Raw genomic sequence first — 21,907 nt, 5'->3', positions numbered from 1 at the left:
CACGTTCATAACATTAGCCAGAGAAAGCGAGCATCCAAAAAGAAGACACAGGGAGCCAAACCAAGACCTTAAGATAAATGCCTAATGAGTGCTCATCAAAAACTCATGCAAAATTGCCTGTTTGGTGAAAGGGATGAGTAGGCCATCGTCCCAGTGGAGGACTCTAGCAAAGCTTTCCTGGGCATTTTTCTGCTAACACTTTGGTTAACTGTAGTAACGTTCCTAGCATATGCACGTGTTATCATTCCTTGACTCTCCAGAAAGGCAAAGAACAAAACGCCTCAAACACCCTTTTTTTATATTTTTATTTTGAATTTTTGAATTATGTGGTACAATTTCATATAGACTTGGGTTTCCCCCCAAACTCCCACACCCCCCCCCCGACAGATTTTCCCTATTTAACTACAGAGGTATAGTCCTTCATAAGGAATCATGATTCCATCAGTCTCTTATTTATGTGTACTCCATCACTATACATTTCCATGATTGAGAAGCCATGAAACAAGGTCAACAACTGGTATGAGTTAGAACAACAGCCTCAACAACAACAACCACAACAACAAATTACAGTATCATGAAAAAACGCACCACTGAGTAACCAACACATGGGTGACAAAAAGGAAACACAAAAGTCTCTTGGGAAAAATGAGGCCACCGTGTAATCCATGAGCCAGCAATGAATTCAACAAGAGAAAAGAAAATATTTGGAATAAACAAAATTGAAACAAAAAACATCAAAACACATGGGATGCAGCAAAAAAAAAAAAATAGTATGGATCGGATTATTGAAGTTACACTTTCCATGCTGGTTTTCTTATATAAGAGAGAACATATGGTATTTGTTCCTTGTGACTGACTCATTTCACTGAGCATAATGGTCTCTAGTTGGGACCACCTAGTCGTAAATAGAATAATTTCCTTCTTCTTAATAGCTGAATAATATTCCAAGGAGTAGATGTACCATAGTTTCTTTAACCACTCTTCTTTGGATGTACATCTGGATTGTTTCCATGTCTTTGCTATTGTGGATTGTACTGCTGAAATTTAGGATTACATATCCCCTTCTTACATGCAGATTTCATTTCTATTGGTTATATTCCTAGCAGCGGGATAGCTGGGTCATATGGCAGATTTATTTGCAATTCTCCAAGCACTCTCCATATTGATTTCCACAGTGGTTGTATTAGCCTAAACTCCCATCAGCAGTGAAGGAGAGGTGCCTTTCTTCCCACATCCACGCCAGCAGGTGTTGTCAGTGGAGTTCTGAATGTAGGCCAGTCTTACTGGAGTTAGGTGGTACCTCAACATGGTTTTCATTTGTATCTCTCTGATGGCTAGGGAGCATGAGCATCTTTTCATATGTCTGTTAACCATTTGAATCTGTTCTTTTGAAAAATGTCTGTTCATTTCCTTTGCCCATTTTTTTTAAAGATTAATTCATTTCATTACAGCCAGATATACAGAGAGGAGGAGAGACAGAGAGGAAGATCTTCCGTCCGATGATTCACTCCACAAGTGAGCCGCAACGGCCGGTGCACGCCGATCCGATGCCGGGAACCTGGAACCTCCTCCTCTGGGTCTCCCACGCAGGTGCAGGGTCCCAATGCATTGGGCCATCCTCAACTGCTTTCCCAGGCCACAAGCAGGGAGCTGGATGGGAAGTAGAGCCACCGGGATTAGAACCGGCGCCCATATGGGATCCCGGGGCTTTCAAGGCGAGGATCTTAGCCGCTAGGCCACACTGCCGGGCCCTCCTTTGCCCATTTTGTTACAGGGGCTTTTGTTTTGTTTTGGTTTGGTTTGGTTTTTGTTGGTTTTTTTTTGTTTTTGTTTTTTGTTTTTTGTTTTTTGCTGTCCCTGGGTTTCTGAAGCTCTTTGTAAATCCTGGATATTAGTCCCCAATCATTTGTATAGTGTGCAAAAATTTTCTCCCATTCTGTTGGTTTCCTCTTCACTTTGTTAATTGTTTCCTTTGCTGTACAGAGCTTTTTAGTTTGATGTAGTCCCATTGGCTCATTTTGGCTTTGATTGTCTCTGCTTCCAGCATCTTTTCTAAGACGTTTTTCTCTGTTCCTATATCTTGGAGTGTGCTTCCTATGTTTTACTTCAATAGTTTGATGGTTTCTGGGTGCAATTGTAGGTCCTTGATCCATTTAGAGCTGATTTTTGTGTAATGTGACAGGTGTGGGTCTTGCTTCTTAATTCTGCTATCCAGTTGTCCCAACAGCATTTGTTGAAAAGACCAGGCTTTTTGCCTGGATTGTTTTCAGTTTTCTAGTCAAAGATTAGTTAACTAGACATGTGTGGGCTCGCTCTTGGTGTTTCTATTCTGTTCCATTGATCTTCTCTGTTTCCGTACCAGTACCACACTGTTTCGATAACCACTGTTCTGTAGTATGTCTTGAGGTCTGGAATTGTGATTCCTCCAGCTTGATTTCTATTTTTCAGGATAGCTTTGGCTATTTGTAGTCTTTCGTGATTCCAGATGAACTTTTGTATCATCTTTCCTATTTCTGAAAAGAATGTTGTTGGGATTTTGATTGAGATTGAGTTGAATCTGTGTATTACTTTTCATAGTACAGTCATTTTGATTATGTTGATCCTGCTAATCCAGGAACATCGTAAGTTTCTCCATTTTTCAAGGGTTTCTTCTATTTCCTTTTTAAATGTTTTATAGTGTTCATCATAGAGGTCTTCCACATATTTAGTTAGCTTAATTCCTAGGTATTTGAGATTCCTCTTCTCTATTTTAAAGGGCACTGTACTTACAATTTCTTCCTCAACCATGGAATTATTTGTGTACACTAGTACTATCAACTTGTGTTCATTAATTTTGTATCCTGATACGCTGCCAAAGTCTCTTATGAGTTTCAATAGTCTTTTGATTGAGTCTTTTGGTTCTCCTATGTAGAACCAAAATGTTGTCTGCAAATAGAGATAATTTCATTTCCTCTTTTTGAATTTGGATTCCTTTAATTCTTTTTCTTTTTTTTTTCTTTTTTTTTTTTTTTTTTTTTTTTTTGGCTAAGAGCTCTGGCAAGGACTTCCAATACTATATTTTTTTATTAAATTTATTCATTAATTACATTGTGTTGTAATTACATAGAATCTGGGATTCTCCCCCCCACCTTCCCCCCCAATACTATATTAAAGAGTAGTGGTGACAGTGGACATCTCTGTCTAGTTTCAGATTTTAGTGGGAAGGTTTCCAATCTTTCCCCCATTTAGTATGACACTGGCATTGGGTTTTTCATAAATTGCTTTGATTGTGTTGTAGAATGTTCCTTCTATGCCTGTCTTGCTTAGGGCTTTCAGCATGAAGTGGTGTTCGACTTTATCCTTCTCTCCATCTATTGAAAGGATCATATAGTTTTTATTTTTCAATTTGTTGATGTGATATATCACATTTATTGATTTGTGAACGTTGAACCATCCATGCAGGATGTTGTTTCTTTGCTGAGTTTCTGTTTTTGTTTTGTTTTGTTTTTGATCTGTCCATTGATGTTAAAGGGGTATTAAGGTCACCCACTATGATTGTATTGGAGTCTGTTTCTCCCTTTAAATCCATTAATGCTTGTTTCACGTAGCTAGGTGCCTTGGCATTTGGCACATATATATTTATTATGGTGATCTCTTCTTGCTGAATGGATCCCTTGATCATTCTATGGTATCCTTCTTCATCTCTTTTAATGTTTCTCACATCAGTGTCTATATCATCTGATGTAAGAATGGCTACCCCCACATGTTTTTCTTTACCATTCACTTGTAATATCTTTTTCCATCCTTTCACTTTCAGTTTCCTCTGATTTTTGTTGGTGAGATGTATCTCCTATAAGCAGCAGATAGATGGGTTTTATTTTTTGATTCAGTCCTTTATTCTATGGCATTTGATTAATGAATTTGAACCATTTAGATTCAATGTCAATATGGATAGGTGCAATTTGGTTCTGTCATCTTAGTAATGTGTTATTCTTTGGTTTTGTCTTCTGTTGGCCTTTTACCGGGATGTTCTCCACATATTTCTTTGGCTTTGGTAGCTGCTATTCCTTTCCTCTGTCACTAGAACATCTTTGAGTATTAGCCCTAGGGCTGGTTTGGAAGACACGAATTCTTGGAGTTTTTCTTTATTGTGGAAGAATTTTATTTCATTTTCAAAGACAAAGGAGAGCTTTGCAGCATACATTATTCTGGGCTGAAAATTTTTCCCTTTTAGAGTCTGGAATATCTCACTCCATTCTCTCCTGGCCTGCAGTGTTTCCTCTGAGAGGTCAGCTGTGGGTTTGATTGGGGATCCTCTATAGGTCACTTGATTTTTGTCACATGCACATTTAAGGATTTTTTTCCTTAGGTTCAACTGAGGATAGCTTGATTATCATGTGTCTTGGTGAAGGTCGCTTTTTGTCAACCCTGTTGGGAGTTCTGTGCCCCTCCTGGATGTTGCTTCCCAATTCTTTCTCTAAATTAGGGAGGTTTTCCTGTATTGTTTCATTGAATACACTTTTAATCTGTGCCTTCTGGAACTCCCATAATTCTTATGTTGGGCCTTTTGACTGTATCTTTTAAATCCTGGATACTGTTTTTAGCTTGGCCTAGCTCTGTTTCCAGCTTTTTGTTTGCTTCCCCCTGGTGACAGGAAATATCTTTCAATTCTGAGATTCTTTCTTCTGCTTCATTCATTCTATTTTTTAAACTCTCCGCTGTAGTTTTAATTTGTTCCACTATATTCTTAACTTCTGAAATGTCAGCTTTCATTTGATTGTTTCCTGTGTAACAAATTCTTTAAATTATTTGAACTCTTGTATTATGTGCTTCTCATTGTTGGTCAGAAGCTTTATAATAAGTTCTGAATACTGTGTCCCCCATTTTTTTCAATGTCTTCCTCAGTTAACTCTGAAGGTGGCAGAGGCTTTTGTTCCTTTACTGGGGAGCCTTCAGCAACATTCATTGTGCCTCTGTCTCTTTTAACTTTTGACATGGCAATTCTGTTTGGTCTATTTTTCTCCTTAGTGCAGTTTTCTAAGATGTATTACCTACAGGTTTACAAGTCAATTTTTATGTTCAATCAGTATCCTGGGTTAGGAAGACACCAACTATCCCCGATAATTAGTTATCGGCGGCACTGATCTTGTCTAAACACACTAGATGGCGCCCAGTGGAGCGCTACTGGAGAGCCGGAGCTGTTGGCTTTCTGACTCTGGGACCACACAGATCCTGCAGGACGCGAAGCTGGTGCTGTCCTCCCTGTGAGATCAGCCAGGTGTGACTAGCTGGAAACGTGCCCACTCCAGTATTTGATCCTTATGCTGTTAGCTCCAACCCGCTACCAATCTGTCCCGTGGAGTCCACAGCTCCCTTTCCATTCATTGCTGGGCCAAAGTATTTGGCAGGATTGCCCAGTCTCAGCCTGCCTTCACCTTCCAATCTCTCCGAGCGAACCCAAGCTCCCACCTAGCTGCCGCAAGGGCTGATCTATGGCTGCCCCTGAATCCCTGCTGTCGCTGGAGTCCAGATCACAGCTCACCGGTGGCTGGTGCGTTTTCTGTTCCCTGTAACACCACTCTACTGTCATCGCCTCTTCCCTGTGTCCAGGGGTTCTCCAGGTACCTCCCTGCTGACTTCCTGACCCCTATCTGTTTCTGTAATCTGCTCTGTTCTTTACCCTAATAATTCTCCATCATCTCAGACATATCTGCACCCTTTGCCACCATCTTGATTCTCTTTCACCTCAAGCACCCTTAAAACAACATTGCCGTGATCTCTGTTCAGTCCACTTTTGCTCTGACTGGACCATATCCACCTCTTGGTAGCCATTGTTTTGGTTGTGCTTTGTCTTCAGGATAGTCCTTAAAAAGCCACATTTTACCTCCTTTCCTAATTCTTCAAAGTAACACTTCAAGATACTGATATTTCCTATTTAAAATTTCCATTGAAAAATCTGTGACTATTCTAGATGCAAAGTTTTGGAATACAGGAACAAGTTTTTTCAACTTTAATTTTTCATTCAGAATTGTACAAACTGGGGTCACTGTTATAGCATGGCAGATAAGGTTATACCTATAATGTCAGAATCCCTTATAGTAGCCAATTCACATCCTAGATGTTCCACTTAAAACTTAACTACCTGTTTACAGCCTGTGAACAACTGTTTGGGCCCCTGCCACCCACACGGGAGACATGGATGAAGCTCTTAGCTCCTGGCTTCATCCTGGCACAGGGATGATCATTGCAGCCATCTGGGGAAAGAACCAATAGATGGAAGATTCTCTCTCTGTCTCCTTGTCTCAATCTCCATTTCCATCTTTACCTCTATCTCTCTTTCTGTAGCTCTGACTTCCAAATATTTAAATAAATTTTTAAAACAAAAGAACTGCATAAGCTGAACCAACTGAAACATCTGTGGTATGGACTAGTGTTTAATGCTGTTAATTGTGGGTACTGTTTAATTAGGGCACCAACAACCAGAAACATTCTCTTCACAAAGTGATGTGATAATCTACCGCTAAAGGATTCATTCTTCAGTATCAACTCATCCCCTCTAAAACAAGTTGTCTGTTTGTCAATTGCTGATTTCCTTAGGGCATTGTCTGCTTAAACTTCTCACAGGGCATCAACGACTTCACAATTATTCTACTCAAACATCATAAATTTGATGTTTGTTCTTCATTTAATTGTAACAAAATTCTTTTCAAGCTGATGTTATACCCTTCTTAGTGCCTGAAACTAGATCTTGTGCAGACATGTTACAACAAACTCATATGAGTTTGCTTCAGGGGAAAAAGAAATTGAAAGCCATGGTTAGTTTTTTTTCTGAACATCTCTCAGATTAATTTTGCATGTTTCCAAATAGTCACTCAGTTGGGTCCTAGACCTGCTAAGAACGATCTTTGACATTCAGAACTTTCTCCATGTCACTCAATGACTCAAGCATAGTTTGAAGTCCATCCTATGGACAGCCTACCACAACAGCAGGAAAGTAATCAACCACAAGGCCTCGACCAGATGGGAGAGAAGAACATGGCTTTTTCTAACTGTGCCATCTCATTACCTCCCAGGTCCTCCTGGTAAAGTTCCTCTTCCCATTCCCATACCTTCACACACATGTTGTCTGCCACAGGCAGCAGTGATGAGAAGAGAGCAAAAGCTTTCTGACAGAAGAGCTAGCCACGAGTAATGCCAGGCCTGCTGCAGTCACACGAGGAAATGTGTACATGTCTTTCTGATTCAGCCTGAGATCCACAGCCTCTCTCACATCTTTGCGTAGCTAGAGCTCTCTGCACCGGTACCCAATATGGCTCTTCAGGCAGTGTGCAACTTCATCCTGCTTCCCTCTGGGCCACTCCATCAGAATGGCAGCCACATGTAACCAGGGGAACAGCTGCCTTGATATCCACACTCCTCCCCCAGCCAGAGACCATGAGGGTCACTGAGGTCCTCCACCTGACCACTGTGGATGTCTCCTAACACCAGCACTGGCTCCTCCAGAGATACCGAGTATGCAGGGAGATCTCTCGGACAGATGCACACCCCACACTCTGGAGCCAGGGGTGCCCCTGACCAGTGTCTACACACCATGTCAGCCCTTCCCAGGTTGAAATGGGAGAGGTTTATGTGCTCGCTTCGGCAGAGAGGTTTCCCATCATTTCTTGTCCCAAACTCTCAGGACACATTCCAGAGACACCAGGAGTGGAGTCAGTAAACAGAGCAAACACCTAGCCAGAACAGACAACACCAGCGTCTTATTCCTGCAGCCACACCTGGAACTTCACAACCAATCCTTCCACACTGCACCATTCCTGCAGCCACACCCCAGAACTTAACAACCAATCCTTCCATGTCACACCATTCCTGCAGCCACACCCCGAAACTTCCCAGCCAATCCTTCCATACCTCACCACACATTTTTGTGTGAAGAAGTGAAGGGAGCCACCACTTCATAAGCTCTGCTTGCTCCAAAAGGCAATCTCCTCATAGCCCATACCCTGGTCCACGTTGGACTATAGCTATGCCACAGTCTGGCTTCTGAGCAAGCCATGCAGTGAAGCAGCCATGGGCAGACTCCTGGTGCCAGCTCCGGACTCCAGCTTCTCACCATGGCAGACTCTGGGAGGCAGCCATGACAGTCGCTAGCTTTCTGCCTCCCCCAGGAAAGGCCTGGATTGCACCCCCAGCTCTTGCCCTTGACCCTGTCCAGCCCCAGCTGCTGCAGGCATCTGGGATTGGACAATGGATGGGAGCTCTCTGCTTCTCGACCTCTCAAATTGATAGTATAAAAATTATTTCTCAAAACACAATTTTACTTGCTAATAGTGGCAATATTAATTTTGATGACCACACAAATGCACCTGGATGGTTTTAACTACTGTTCATCTTTAAGTCTCCTGCCAACAAATCACATTTGAAACAGGTCTGCAAACTCCTGGGCTGTTTCCAATTTCAAAGGAAGCACAGCTGCTGCCTCAGCACGTAGCTTTACTTTGACCCTTCATACATCTCCCAGGCCGAGTAACGAATCCCCGGGTTTTCAAACATGTCCACCATAAACACAGCAGTCATGTCTTTAATATTTCTATGAAGACGTATCACTCTGGCTTTTCTCAAAACAATTTAATTCAATAAAAATTAATATAATATATAGCTCTGTGTTTACTAGAAGTCCAGGCTTTTCAGTGAATTTCTAGAGACAGACTATGTCTGTTTAATATCCTATTACAAACACAAGGTTATCTAAAATTAGAAAACACACCTGACGGTGACATTCCGGTCCCACCCAGGACTGTTTATGGCTGGCCATCAATCTCACTTTGCCCTGACCAGCATGAATCAGAATGATAAGTATCTGAATAGAAACGGAGCAACCATCCAATTAAAGACACTAAACATGAAACCAAAGATCGTGAAATATCTCACTAGTGCCACCTACAGGACCAAAGGAAAATGTAGATAAGAAAGATCTTAAAAAGTAACTGCACGGAGTGCAGATTCCATGTATATGAAAACTGTGTATGTGTGTGTGTGTGTGTGTGTACATACACCAGCAAATCTCTGAGTTCCTTCCCAGGACAGTGTCCTACAACCAAAGGAAAGTACACAATTGGGTAATGTAAAAACAAAACAAAAAAAGTTTTCTTCAGAATCAAGGAAACCTGAAGCATAATGCGGATTTGCCTGTACTCTCTCTCTGGAGGTTCAGGGAAGCGTACAGAATGTGTTAAGCCTAGCAGCAGTGGGAAGAACAATTGCGCCACACCCGGTAGCAGTTGGAGGAGCAGTTGGAGGACTGCCTGCAGACAGGCGGCAAGGCCGCCAAGCCGGCCTCACCTTACACTCCACCACGCTCTGGTCCGACTCGCAGGTCACATAGATTTCATCCACTGCCCGGCGAAGGTTGTCAAACAGGAACGCCCAGTATCGAGCCCGCAGATCAATTTTCCGAGGTTGCCTTGTTTTGGTAGGACTTTTATCAAAGTGCTTTTCCCCAGCTGTGGATGCTATTTTACAGTCTACTGCAGTGTTCTGGGGAAATAAAACAGGAAAATGTGTAAGTAAACGGGCATCTAGGGATTAGACTGCAGTATAAAAAATTAATTTTAAACAAATACTGTAAATAGTCTCTATCAATGTAAACACTTTAAAAAAAACAAGACACAGTTCTTTCAGCTTATGTCACATTCCAGTTCCTCAAAACAAGCTGTTCACCTTCCAAAGAGCGGGTTGGTAAGGTCAGTCTCATCGAGACCTGTCCGACTCAAGATCAGAATGGCCAGTGGTGCAAACCCCAAGCGAGAAGGAGCACTGAAGTCACTCCTCATTTACCAAACACACGGACTGCAGGTCTATACACTTGTGTGATCAACAGACACAAACTCACATGGATTCTTTCCACCGGTAAAAGCCACAGGCGATAGTTACACACTCAATTACCCGATGTCATCCTAAACCACGCTTCCATGGAGGAAAGCAAAACAACAAAAACCAAGCAGCAGCTACAGAGCAGACAGCACACAAAGCAGCACGGGTGTCTGCCTGACCCCTTCTTTCCAGACGCTCAGGCACACTACTCTTCAGAACACAGAATTAGGACCTACACTTTCATGGACTGATCTTAGAAGCACCGCCAAAATCATGAGCCCCGAGTTCACAGAAGGAAGGGAAGAGGAAGGAGAAAAAGGGAATGAAGAAAGGGAGGAGGGGAGCGGGGATGGAAAAGGAGAAGGGGAGTGGGCACAGGGAAGCAGAATGTCTGGGTGGAGGACCAGAGGGAGAGATGGCAGGAAGGGGAGACGGACTGACCTGGCCTCTCGTTAGAGCAGCGGAAAACATGCCCAGAGGGGAGGGCAACCTCACTCGTACCCACACTGTCTTGCCCGCAGACGCTGCCTTCAGTACCACACCAGAAGTGGTTCCTAGACCCAATCCTTGGTTCTACTACACCATCACCATGGGAAAGGAAGCTTGCAGAACACATGTACGTATGCACACACACACTCGCACACATGTATATGCATCTTTCATAACTGGCCCCTCCTCAGATCACTATTGCCAGACTTCACAATTAAAAGCTTAAAAACATTTCATCTGGGATTGGCACTGTGACACAGAACATTAAGCCTCCACCTGCACCACCATCCCATATGAACACCTGAGTTCCAGTGGTTCCACTTTCTCTCTCTCTCTCTCTCTCTCTCTCTCTCTCTCTCTCTCTCATTTAAAGATTTATTTTATCTGAAAGGCAGATTTACAGAGAGAAGGAGAGACATAGGAAGAAAGATCTTCCATCCACTGGTTCACTCCCCGAGTGGCTATAACAGCCTGAGCTGAGCCAATCAGAAGCCAGGAGCCAGGAGCTCCCCTCAGGTCTCCCACATGGGTGCAGGGTTCCAAGGACGGGCCATCCTCCACTGCCTTCCCAGGCAAACATTAGCACGGAGTTGAATCAGAAGAGAGCAGGGTGCTGTGGCTCAACATGCTAATCCACCTTCAAGTGCTGGCATTCCATACGGGGTCATACAGAGACTGAACCAGCAGATGGAAGATCTTGGTTTCTCTCCCTCTTCCTCTGTATCTCTTTTCAAACAAATATTTTTAAAAATAAAGGAAGATGTATTGTGGATATCTACTTCTCCTGAAGTGACAGATTTTAATACATGTGTAACTCAAGAAAAAAAATGGATAATTGCTTACTCATCATTGTACCTCAGGATCTAATTTTTATTTTTTATTTTTTTTTTTTTTAAAGATTTATTTTATTTTTATTACAAAGTCAGATATACTGAGAGGAGGAGAGATAGAGAGGAAGTGGAGCTGCCAGGATTAGAACCAGCGGCCATATGGGATCAAGGCAAGGACCTTAGCCACTAGGCCACGATGCCGAGCCCAGGATCTAATTTTTAATAGAATACAAACTGAGAAATGTATAAATTAGTATAAAACCAATACATACTCAATTCAGAAAAGATAAGAGACACAGAATGCCACTACACAGAAGAGATAGCAACCTACCATTTCAGACGATTGACTGATTGATTAGAAAGGTAGAGAAGGGAAGAGCGGAGAGAGGGAAGTCTCCCATTGGCTGCTTCATGCCATAAACGGCCTCAACAGCCAGGGCTGAGCCAGGCCGTACCAGGAAACAAGGAATTCCACACTGCTCTCCCACACAGATAGCAGGGGCCCTCCTGGGCCACCTTCTGTTGGCTTCCCACAGAGTACTTATAGAACAGTATGACAGAGAGGAGGCCAGACCGAGATATCTTCTATCCACTGGTTCATTCCCTAGACGGCCGCAAGGACCAGGGCAGGATCAGGCTGCATTCAGGAGCCAGAAGCTTCTTCCCAGGCTCCCACATGGGTGCAGGAGCCCAAGCACCCAGACCATTTACCACTACTTTCCCAGGAGCATTGGCAGGGAATAGGGATGTTGGTACTGCCGACATGGCTTAACCCATTGTGCCACAGCACTGGCCTACATCAGCCCCTGGACACACCAACTTTTATTTTTGTCAACTGCATACCAGGCAATTCTTTAAGTTTACTTATATAGATTAAGTTAATGGACCCTCACAATACATCCATAAGGTATAATTAACTCCACTTTATACATGAAAATAACATTAACACCCAAGCAACCATTACGCAAAACTCATAACCGTTCATGCTGTGCCACTCCTGAGTCAGATAAAGCACTATGAATACAGCATTCCAGGTAAAGCTGAAATGCTCTCTGCTCCCCTCCCCTCTGCTGGTGGAAGCCCTGATGGTAACCCTGCGCACATTCCTCCAGGTCACGGTTCCTCCATCCTACACCTACAGAACCAGAGTGGTGGCTGTGAGGAAAAGGCCTCTGCGCAGCGCAGACTGAAGATGTCCACTCTTGCCCAAGTGGATGTACATACCAAGTGAGCAACTGATGGGTACGCAACATTTACAATCAAAGGAAGATCCAGCTGTGGATAAAATGTGGAAGAAAATGGCACACAGATGGCATTTGAAGCCAGGAAAATTACCAGCAAGAACATGCAAGCAGATAGAGAAGGGAAAAATACAGACACACCCCGAGGCTCTGTAATGTGAACAGCTCAGGGAAAAGAGAAAGAACCAAGGAGAGTCACCATGTCCTGGGGGAGGTTATGAACCAAGGGACCAAGGGCATCAGCTGCTCCAGTCGGTCAGCTAAGGTGAGGACTGAGAGGAAACCAAAGGACTGACCAGTGCCCAAGTAACCGCTGGCCTTGCCAACAGCTTTTTCAGCAGAGCAAGAGGCACCAAAATGTTTCCCTCCAGATGCCAGCTCTAAGAACGCTGCTTTACTGGTCAGAAAACCCAGGCAGAGAGGCAAAGGCTTCTGGCCCAAAGAGCTTGTAAGGGAGCAGCCTGGGTCCCGGGCAGCCACATAAGACAAGAGCGGGGTCTGAGCAATCTCATCCACAGGGATCAGATGTGGTGAGGTCACAGACGCGGTGCAGGAGCAGGGGGAGCCGGGTTCTCCTCCACTGGTTTTTATTTTCTCGGTGAGGTAGGAAACCAAGCCATCACCTGAGTGCGCAGACAGAGCAGAAGGTGCAGGAAGCTCCAGGAGGATGAGACCACGTTGTGGGGAGCCATGCAGTTGGGATGGATGGCATGGGTCTGTGATGAGCACTGCTCCTCGGTGAGCAAGGCTACGAGGAGTTTCTGACTGCGTGGCAAGGCCCGGCAGAACGTCTCTGGTCACCTCATTGCTGCCTCACCCCATTGTAAAGACACTCAATCACCTCTCTGATGTTTCACAGAATTCTCCTGAGGGTGTTGCTGTTTTCTGCAAATGTGAAATGATTCCTGTATAACACCTCAAACTGATCAATCATGTTATGGTAAAAATACCTTTAGCCATGACACACGGCTAAAAGCATACAATAGTACAATTGAGCCCACTATGTTTCCAAACATTCTGTTATGTGCCCACCTTTGTCCTGGAGCTTGCCCTACCGTAAGTATGTTTTCCTTAAGAAATCGCTTGATAATATCTTGGAATAGATGGCAATCATGGAGGTACAAAGAGTTTGTTTACCATGTGCCTCGAACTGTTACAACACATGATATGACGCATTTTGGTTTCTCACCATGGAAAGCAGAAAGTATATGGGGCATCTTCTAAAGGGAAACAAATGTGAACCCCCATAAAATGGCTTAAAATCTCAACCTTATATTGGCATTCATATTTAGGGAAAGAAAACAGTTTATAAAGATAAAAGGAAATTTCTTGCAAAGGCCCTCTGTAGACTGGCTGAGTTGCCTTGATCCCTCTCACTGCCCTTTAACAAAAGAACAAAAAAAAACAATTAAATCAGCACTAAGAACAAAAAACAACTGAATCAGCACTAGGTGAAGGTGACAGTAATTAATGCATGATTTGATTATAAGATTTAGTAAAGAATATATGTTATATGCTTTCATAAATTCCTTTCATTTATGATCTTTTAATTCTGTACTCTTGATATTTAAATAATATTAGTTTACGTTTAGTAAAAATTGATTTTGGATATAAGTTAACCACTTGTCACTATGTAACTGCATGTGCTGCCAATCGTGGAGTTCTGGCTTCTGCCAGGTCACTGCAGGTTTGAATGAGTAATAGCTTGCTGAAAATATTTTCTCTAAAGTAAAATAATAGTAATTTTTTAGGACTGATTTTTGTAATCATTCTTTTAAAATAAACTAAAAATGAAACAACTGGATATTGTGCAAAAGCTTGTGATGATTTGTGTATAAATAAAGAAGGCAACTTTTCTGAGTTGTCTGTTATGAGCATCATGCCATAGTGGTCCACATCTCATCTCTTCTTCTTATAGTCTCGCCGATCCACGCATCCTTTGCAAGCTCTCGAGTCAGCCGGAGCTGGTCTCCGGCACCACGTGAAACTGTCCAGGAGAAGAGGGGAGGGGTAACAAAACACTAAGGAAATGCAGCGGGGCCTTGGGACAGGGTTATCTATGCGGGCTTAGTGGTCAGCAATGCAGAAAGGGCCTACCCAACATCATCAGCATTTTTCTCCAACTACAAACACATGGGACGTGGGGCAGAGCAGGCAGATGGGAGGACTGAATCGGGACACCTCCATCAAAAACAGTCTAATACAGAACAGATGGAGTCACACAAGGGCTGAGAGGACATGCAAGGAAATGATTCTAACAGCAAACAGTCCCCAAAGAGGGTCAAGAAACAAAGGTGGAGGCGCACTTCAGCAGGAAAAGCGCAGGGTAAGGAGTCTCAGGTGGTCACAGAACCCACCATTAATGAGATTTACCACCGTGTTGTCCGGCTTTTTCCAGGTCTCCCTTCATTCCTGTTGAAGCAGTATTCTCAGCTCTGTGTACAGTCTACACATAGCTTCTGTGGGTTGGATGTCCCCCAGTGTTCATATGTGGAAATGCAACCCCAAGGCAACAGGGCTGAGAAGCAGGGAGCTCTGTCATGTGACTGGCCACAGGCCACTCCTCCTGGGAGGAAATCAATGCCACAGAAGCCACCCCTCACCACTGCTCTCATGCACCACATCTTCCACGCATGAGGCTGCTCGCACGTCACGCCTTCCACACCCGAGGGGAGGCTGCTCGCACGTCACGCCTTCCACACCCGAGGGGAGGCTGCTCACACGCATCCTGACTTCCTCCATGCTACCATGCAGCAAGAAGACTTGCCACCAGCCTTCCCACACTGGACCTTCTGTCTCCAAAGCAGTGAGCCAGATAAACTTCACTTCTGAATGACCACTCTGGTCTTCTCTCATAGAAGCACAAAATGAACCAAAAAAAAAAAAAAAAAAAAAAAAAACCAGGGTAAACATTTCGCCTCTGCATATCTGAAAGTGGCTTTATCTCACTCTTGCACTGGAAGCATCATCTGGCCCAGACTGGGAGGACACTTCTCCCCTCGCCTCTGTGTTGACAACAGCACTGCCATTAGCCAGTCTGTCCCTTGTGGATGTGTTTATTTCTCGGTAATCTTAGTGATTTCTGTCTTAACCTTGATGTTCTGCAAGTTCTCAAGAGTGGCTCTGGGTGTGAATCTATTTTTATTTACCCTGCTCGGCTCCGCAGTTTATACTCTGCAGCTTCGGGACACTCCGGAAGTGAGGGAAACCCTCGCCGTGCCCGCTCTCTAGTCTCCACTTTGAGCAGGCTTAGGAGACACACACTGTCATTTCTCAGCCTTAAATGATCCTCTGCATTCCCCATCTCTTTAGCCCTCAGAGCTAACAGTCTAAGTTCTCCTCAGTAGCATCTTCCAGTTAACAACTGTCCCTTCATGTTGACTAATCCCTTTGCCCAGATTATCACTTCTGCCATTAATTACAGCTCATCAAAATGTCACTGGTAAAATGTTCATGTCCAAGATCTCTACATGGTTCCCTTGTATCTATAAATGTGCAAAACTCAACATTCACCTGCTTCACTGCATAATTTCTATGTTACACTTTACTCCTTCCTTGGATCAATTTAGACTCGATTAGAAAAGTGTCCACTTTTCCCAGACCTCAGGAATAAACCATCTCAATGGTGAAATGCATTTTTCGTACTATTCTCACATGTCTCACTGCACTTCTAAGCCTTGTATGTCCACTAGCTGACTCCTCAACCAAGCCTCAGGTCACCTGTTTCCTGGCCCCAGGTGGCCCCAGGTGGCCCCAGCTCCAGAGGGCTTTAGCTGCAGTCATCTGTGTCTGGATGACCCAACCCCGAGCAGCTGGCCCCTTCACAGTAGCTGTCTCTGCTGCCTCCCCATGCACAGTCGCAGGCCACGGCTCTGGCAGGTGCAACTCTGCCCGAGTCCACAGCTTCCATCAGAGCCAGGAGTGTCTCCCCACCACACACAGCCACTTGGGCCTCCCTTATCGCACGGAAACTCATCTTGATGCTTCCATCCACATAGTTCATGGTGCCAACTTACCTGCCAACACATGTATGTATTCTTTCTAATCCACACAGTTGGCTTATTTCTCAAAATCTACCCTTCTTTTTTTTCTTTTAATTATCATTATTAATTTTTTTTACTAGAGATACTTCTATGTGTAGGGAGGAGAAATCTTGCTGAACCCACGACAATATGTTAGTTAGGGTCCATGTGTACTTCATACTTCATAATGCATACATACTGCTATAGTTAATAATATCAAATTAAAATTACATGAAATGTTCAGGAGAAATACCCATGGATTAAAACTCTTAGCCTAGTCATTGGGATGCCTCCACCCCACATGGTACTCCCTGGATTCAGTCTGCATCTCCAGCTCACACTCCCTCCAGTGCAGAGCCTGGGCAGCAGTAGTGAGTGACCGGATGTCTGCCACCGACCCAAGTGACCGGATTGCCTGGCACAGTTCCTTCTGGTCACAGCAGGCACTTGGGGGAGGGACAAACTAAGGGACCAAACCCTTTCACCATCTCTCTTTCTTCACACAGAAAGTATGCTAATATTTTTGAAAATAGGTAGGCTTGTGTTCTCTAATATCTTAGTAAAGCAATTTGAGAATCTGGCGCTAAAATCTTTCCTACCATCCTACAACCTAAAGTCTGAATTATACGAAGGAAAAACCACCACAGGGAGCTCACAAATACGGGATGTGGAATAGGAAGACTGGGAAAATAAACTGCTCATAGACAACCAAGGTTCAAACCCCGGCTGCCACTTAGCAGCGAGCTACAAAAGCTCTCCTAATCTCAGTTTGTTTTGTAATAAAACTTGACTTTCATGTTGATAATTCCCACAAAAAAGGATTAAGAGAACCACATACACTAATATTGGTAAAAAAAAAAATAATTAGAAAAAAAATAGGTACACAGTGAGTACTAGACATAACATTTGTTAAATTTTAAAATGTTCCACTTTATCACATGGAGATGTACAATATTCAACCAGAAAACTGCAATGCCAACATACTCAGGAACTGAGGGAAAGCTGATGTGCTGTACCTGTTTGGCGGCCTTGTGCGTGCCTGGAGCTGATCTCTTGGGCTTTCCAGCAGATGGACACTTGGGGTTTCCTTCAAGGCAAGAGGAAGTGAATTAGCAGGCACAGTGACATACACTGTAAGCTTGAGGTAATTAGATGGTGATTAAACTACACCCGCTTTCAGGCACACTGACCCAAGGCACAGCACCGTGGACTCGTGGTCAGCATGGCCTGCCCGGGGGTGAGGAGGCTCAGGTTCGGAGCTGCACAGACGGCCTTTAGTGGGGAAGGAGGGAGTCACTGGTTTAAGGCAGGCAGATGTCCTTGACAACCTAAACATGTAGTCCCATGACCAACACTTCTTATGCAGTCTCCAGAGAACTTCTTCACATTCGTTATCCGACAATAGAATTCATTTATTTCTTAAATCTTAATATTTGTTCTTCATTCTCCTAACACTGGGATGGGGAGTTTGTCCACTGCCAAGGGTCATATGGATATTTACAACATCATTCACAGGGCACACCACATGATCAGCCTGAAGCAATGGAGCTCTGTCTTCGGCCACCTCAGCAGGACCAGGCCACATGAGCCGTGGGCTGGGCGCTGGCCACACGTGATCATTTATAAGGTAGGCACCTTCGTTTGGAAAAGGGAGGTTGTCAGCTCCGTGTCTTTCTGCAGCCAGCAGCATTCCAATTCGTTCTCAACATGCTATAGGAGGTCAGGAAAGCTTCAGGAAAGGTTTTTGATTATTTTAGTAAAACGAAATCACAAATGCTTGAGGATAAGCAAGTATTTACCCAGACTTAAACATTCCAGGATGTATATATGCCTCAAAACATTGCACGGCACCCCATTCGCACAAGTCCCATGTGTCAAGCCAAACGCATGGACAGACACAGGTCCAGCTTTAGAAAGACGGACACGAGCCACTGTTCTGTAACCATTCTCTCCTCGAGAGCGATTCAAACCCAGAATAAAACTCCATAAGGCATCACAGCCATTCTTCCTTCAGTGGTGTGACTGGGGCCAGCTCCCCCACAGAAGGCCCGGGCGGACTCCCCTCACTTGCTCTCCAGGATCCGGACAGCCTCCCACTCACCCTTCTACTTCGTACAACAGCGGGTCAGGTTTTTACAAAACTCAGCAGAAAAATACAGCTTGGCAGAAGCAAAATACAAAGCAGAGAAACACATTTGTTTTTAAGTGGGATCATTTGCCTTGGAAACAGCTGAGGATATAGTGTAAATAACAAGCAGTTATTTATTTTTTTTTAAGATTTGTTTATTTTATTACAAAGTCAGATATACAGAGGAGAGACAGAGAGGAAGATCTTCTGTCCGATGATTCACTCCCCAGGTGAGCCTCAAGGGCCGGTACGGGCCGATCCGAAGCCGGGAACCAGGAACCTCTTCCAGGTCTCCCACACGGGTGCAGGGTCCCAAAGCTTTGGGCCGTCCTCGACTGCTTTCCCAGGCCATAAGCAGGGAACTGGATGGGTAGTGGAGCTGCCGGGATTAGAACCGGTGCCCATATGGGATCCCAGGGTGTTCAAGGCTAGGACTTAAGCTGCTAGGCCAAGCCGTCAGGCCCGTCAAGCAGTTATTTAAAAAATAAACATCTGGGGTGGTGCTGTGGCTTCGCACATTAAACTGCTGACTGTGGTGCCAGTAAGTTCATCAGTTCAAGCCCCAGCTGTTCCACTTCCCATTCATCTCCGACTATCAGGATAGTGGCGAATGCAGCCACATGGGAGTTTGAGAAAGAGCTCTGGACTCCTGGCTTTGGTCTGGCACTGCTGCCACTTGGAGAGAGAGCTAGCAGGTAACTCTCCTCTGTAACTCCGCCTTTCAAACAAATAAATGAATCTTCTAAGAAATGAAGCACCTTCCTACAAATGACAAAGTATTCTTTTTTAAGTGGCAAAGTTTCCATAAAATTTTTGTCATAACTGCAGATTCCCAGAGGGTTCGACTTCTCTGCATTCAGAACTCAGATTATGTACCTGGGATTCATTCCTATAGCATCTTCTTTCTTTTTTTTTTAATTTGAAATTTTTTTAATTTACTTATTTTTATTTGGAAGGCAGATTTACAGAGAGGAGAGACAAAGAGAGGTCCTCCACCTGTTGGCTATTTATTTTTATTTTTTTAATAGAAACACCTTTAGGGCCCAGCAGCTTGGCCTAGCGGCTGAAGTCCTCACCTTGAACGCCCCGGGATCCCAAATGGGCGCCGGTTCTAATCCCGGCAGCTCCACTTCCCATCCAGCTTCCTGCTTGTGGCCTGGGAAAGCAGTCGAGGACGGCCCAATGCATTGGGACACTGCACCCACGTGGGAGACCCAGAGGAGGTTCCTGGTTCCTGGCATCGGATCGGTGCATACCGGCCGTTGCGGCTCACTTGGGGAGTGAATCATCGGATGGAAGGTCTTCCTCTCAGTCTCTCCTCCTCTCTGTATATCTGACTGTAATAAAATGAATAAATCTTAAAAAAAAAGAAACACATTTAACAAAAAACACCAACAGAGTAGTTTGATTTGTGCATACTCCATACAAAATGGAAAGATGTTTCGCATATTTTAATAACAGCAACCACAAGATACTTTTGCTTTACATTTTTACTTTTTTAAGGATTCATTTATTTTTATTGGAAAAGTAGATAAATATCTTTTACCTGCCTGTTCACTCACAAGTGGCCGCAATGGCCAGAGCTGAGCCAATCCTTTGGGTCTCCCACATGGGTGCAGGGTCCTAAGGTCTTAGGCCATTTTCCACTGCTTTCCCAGGTCATAAGCAGGGAGTTCGATGGGAAGTGGATCAACCAGGACACAAAGCAGCACCCATATGGGATCCCAGAGCTTTACAACTGGAGGTTAGCTAATTGAGTCATCACACTAGGCCCTATGTTTTCACTTTCATAATAATGTTGAATATACATTTTTTTTAATAAATAAGTGGAGTAGCTGTATGCTCTTTATGGCAAGATTAGCTAGTGAGGGTCTAAATTTCAAAAAGTAAATTCTATCTTCCCCCGTAGTTGAGGATTTCTGATACTCAAAATAACCACTCTCTAAAAACAGCTAGTTAGCCTGACAAACCTGGAAGGAGGACTGGTCCAAGCAGATACTCTGAGTATCTTCATAACCAAATAGCACTGTTCCACACATGACTAAGAGAGACTAGGGAAATGGAATACAAGTCATACAGTTGTTCAGACTATAAGGAAGGCAGACACAAATAATCAGGACAGAGTTTATAGTAAGTGATGCTGGAGCATCACTTCAAATTAAATCCCTACTACAAATTACATGAAAGAAAAAACCACAATTGTATCATGGAAATAAATGTAAAGGGATCAAATGATGAGTAAAAATTTTAATGTAAGTTAAGCAAAAATAATAAAACGGATCAATGCTTTTTAGGCCTGAAACATTCTACTGAGTGAGAGTAAGAAGAAGTTGTGTAGTGGAAACAGGAACCAACTTAAAGAAGATGTTAAAAACTTTTTTAAATATATAGAAACAACTTAAGCATTAAAACAGTAATCAATTATAACTCATTACCTATATTAAAAATTTTAATTCAAAAAAATAAAAATTTTCAGCCATGAAAACAGCCATTAAAACATAATCCAATTTCATTACTGGCACTGTGAAATAATCAGCAGTTCTCTAAAACCATCTGCATTCAAAAGCAATACCTATTTCCTATTTAATATGCACTGTTCCGCCCAAGTGTTTGAACCGTAACGTTTCAGTCTATCCCCTGTCCAGGATGAGGCTCATCTGTCCCACTGACAACACCCAGGGAAGCCAGTTTTCTTCCACACATACCATCATCCTCTTTGCTCTCGAGGGGAACACTCCAGGCAATCAGGTTCCTCGCTGTCCGGCCCTCCTCGGCCACTATCCTCCTTACTTTATCGTGACTGTTGGAGCGCTGGAATGAAGCCTACATACGAAAATAGAGCACTCATTAGGTTAATAAATATCACACAGGTCAATATAGTGACTATAGTTGGTAAATTTAGTGTTCTTCACATTTTCTCGGAACAGACAGAATTAAAACTAATTTGGGATGTAGAAGGTAACCAAGGGAAGCAAAAATAAGTCCCAAGTTTTTTGAAGCCTAAGAACTCAGGATTCTACAACCTTAAAAACACATTGCATTTGAGAACACAACCCCAGAGTCAGGAAATGTCCTGCACAGCAGCACACCTGGCTGTGCACCTGTCAGCACGCTCAGTGGACCCCATCGGCATCCCCTGTGCACCTGTCAGCATGCTTGGGGTACCCCATCAATACCCCCCATGCACCTGTCAGCACGCTCAGTGGACCCCATCGGCATCCCCTGTGCACCTGTCAGCACGCTTGGGGTACCCCATCAGTAACCCCCATGCACCTATTAGCACGCTCAGTGGACCCCATCAGCACCTCCTGTGCACCTGTCAACATGTTCAGTGGACCCCATCGACAT

General features: G+C 43.8%; 1 protein-coding gene across 1 annotated transcript in view; it reads right to left on the bottom strand.

Moving 5' to 3' along the window:
• Positions 1-21,907, bottom strand: part of LOC131480512 (S phase cyclin A-associated protein in the endoplasmic reticulum-like) — a 73,776-nt gene that overhangs the window by 21,055 nt on the left and 30,814 nt on the right. The window contains exons 3-5 of the mRNA XM_058665504.1: positions 21,265-21,382; positions 17,448-17,518; positions 9,319-9,513 (exon numbers count right to left, since the gene is read on the bottom strand). Of these exons, the coding sequence (XP_058521487.1) occupies positions 9,319-9,513; positions 17,448-17,518; positions 21,265-21,382 (384 nt within the window). The remainder of the gene's footprint in view (positions 1-9,318; positions 9,514-17,447; positions 17,519-21,264; positions 21,383-21,907) is intronic.

The sequence above is a fragment of the Ochotona princeps genome, chromosome 6 (assembly GCF_030435755.1).
Source record: "Ochotona princeps isolate mOchPri1 chromosome 6, mOchPri1.hap1, whole genome shotgun sequence".
Classification (NCBI taxonomy): domain Eukaryota; kingdom Metazoa; phylum Chordata; class Mammalia; order Lagomorpha; family Ochotonidae; genus Ochotona; species Ochotona princeps.
The sequence above is the reverse complement of the archived record's forward strand: the minus strand, read 5'-3'. Positions and strand labels throughout refer to the sequence as shown.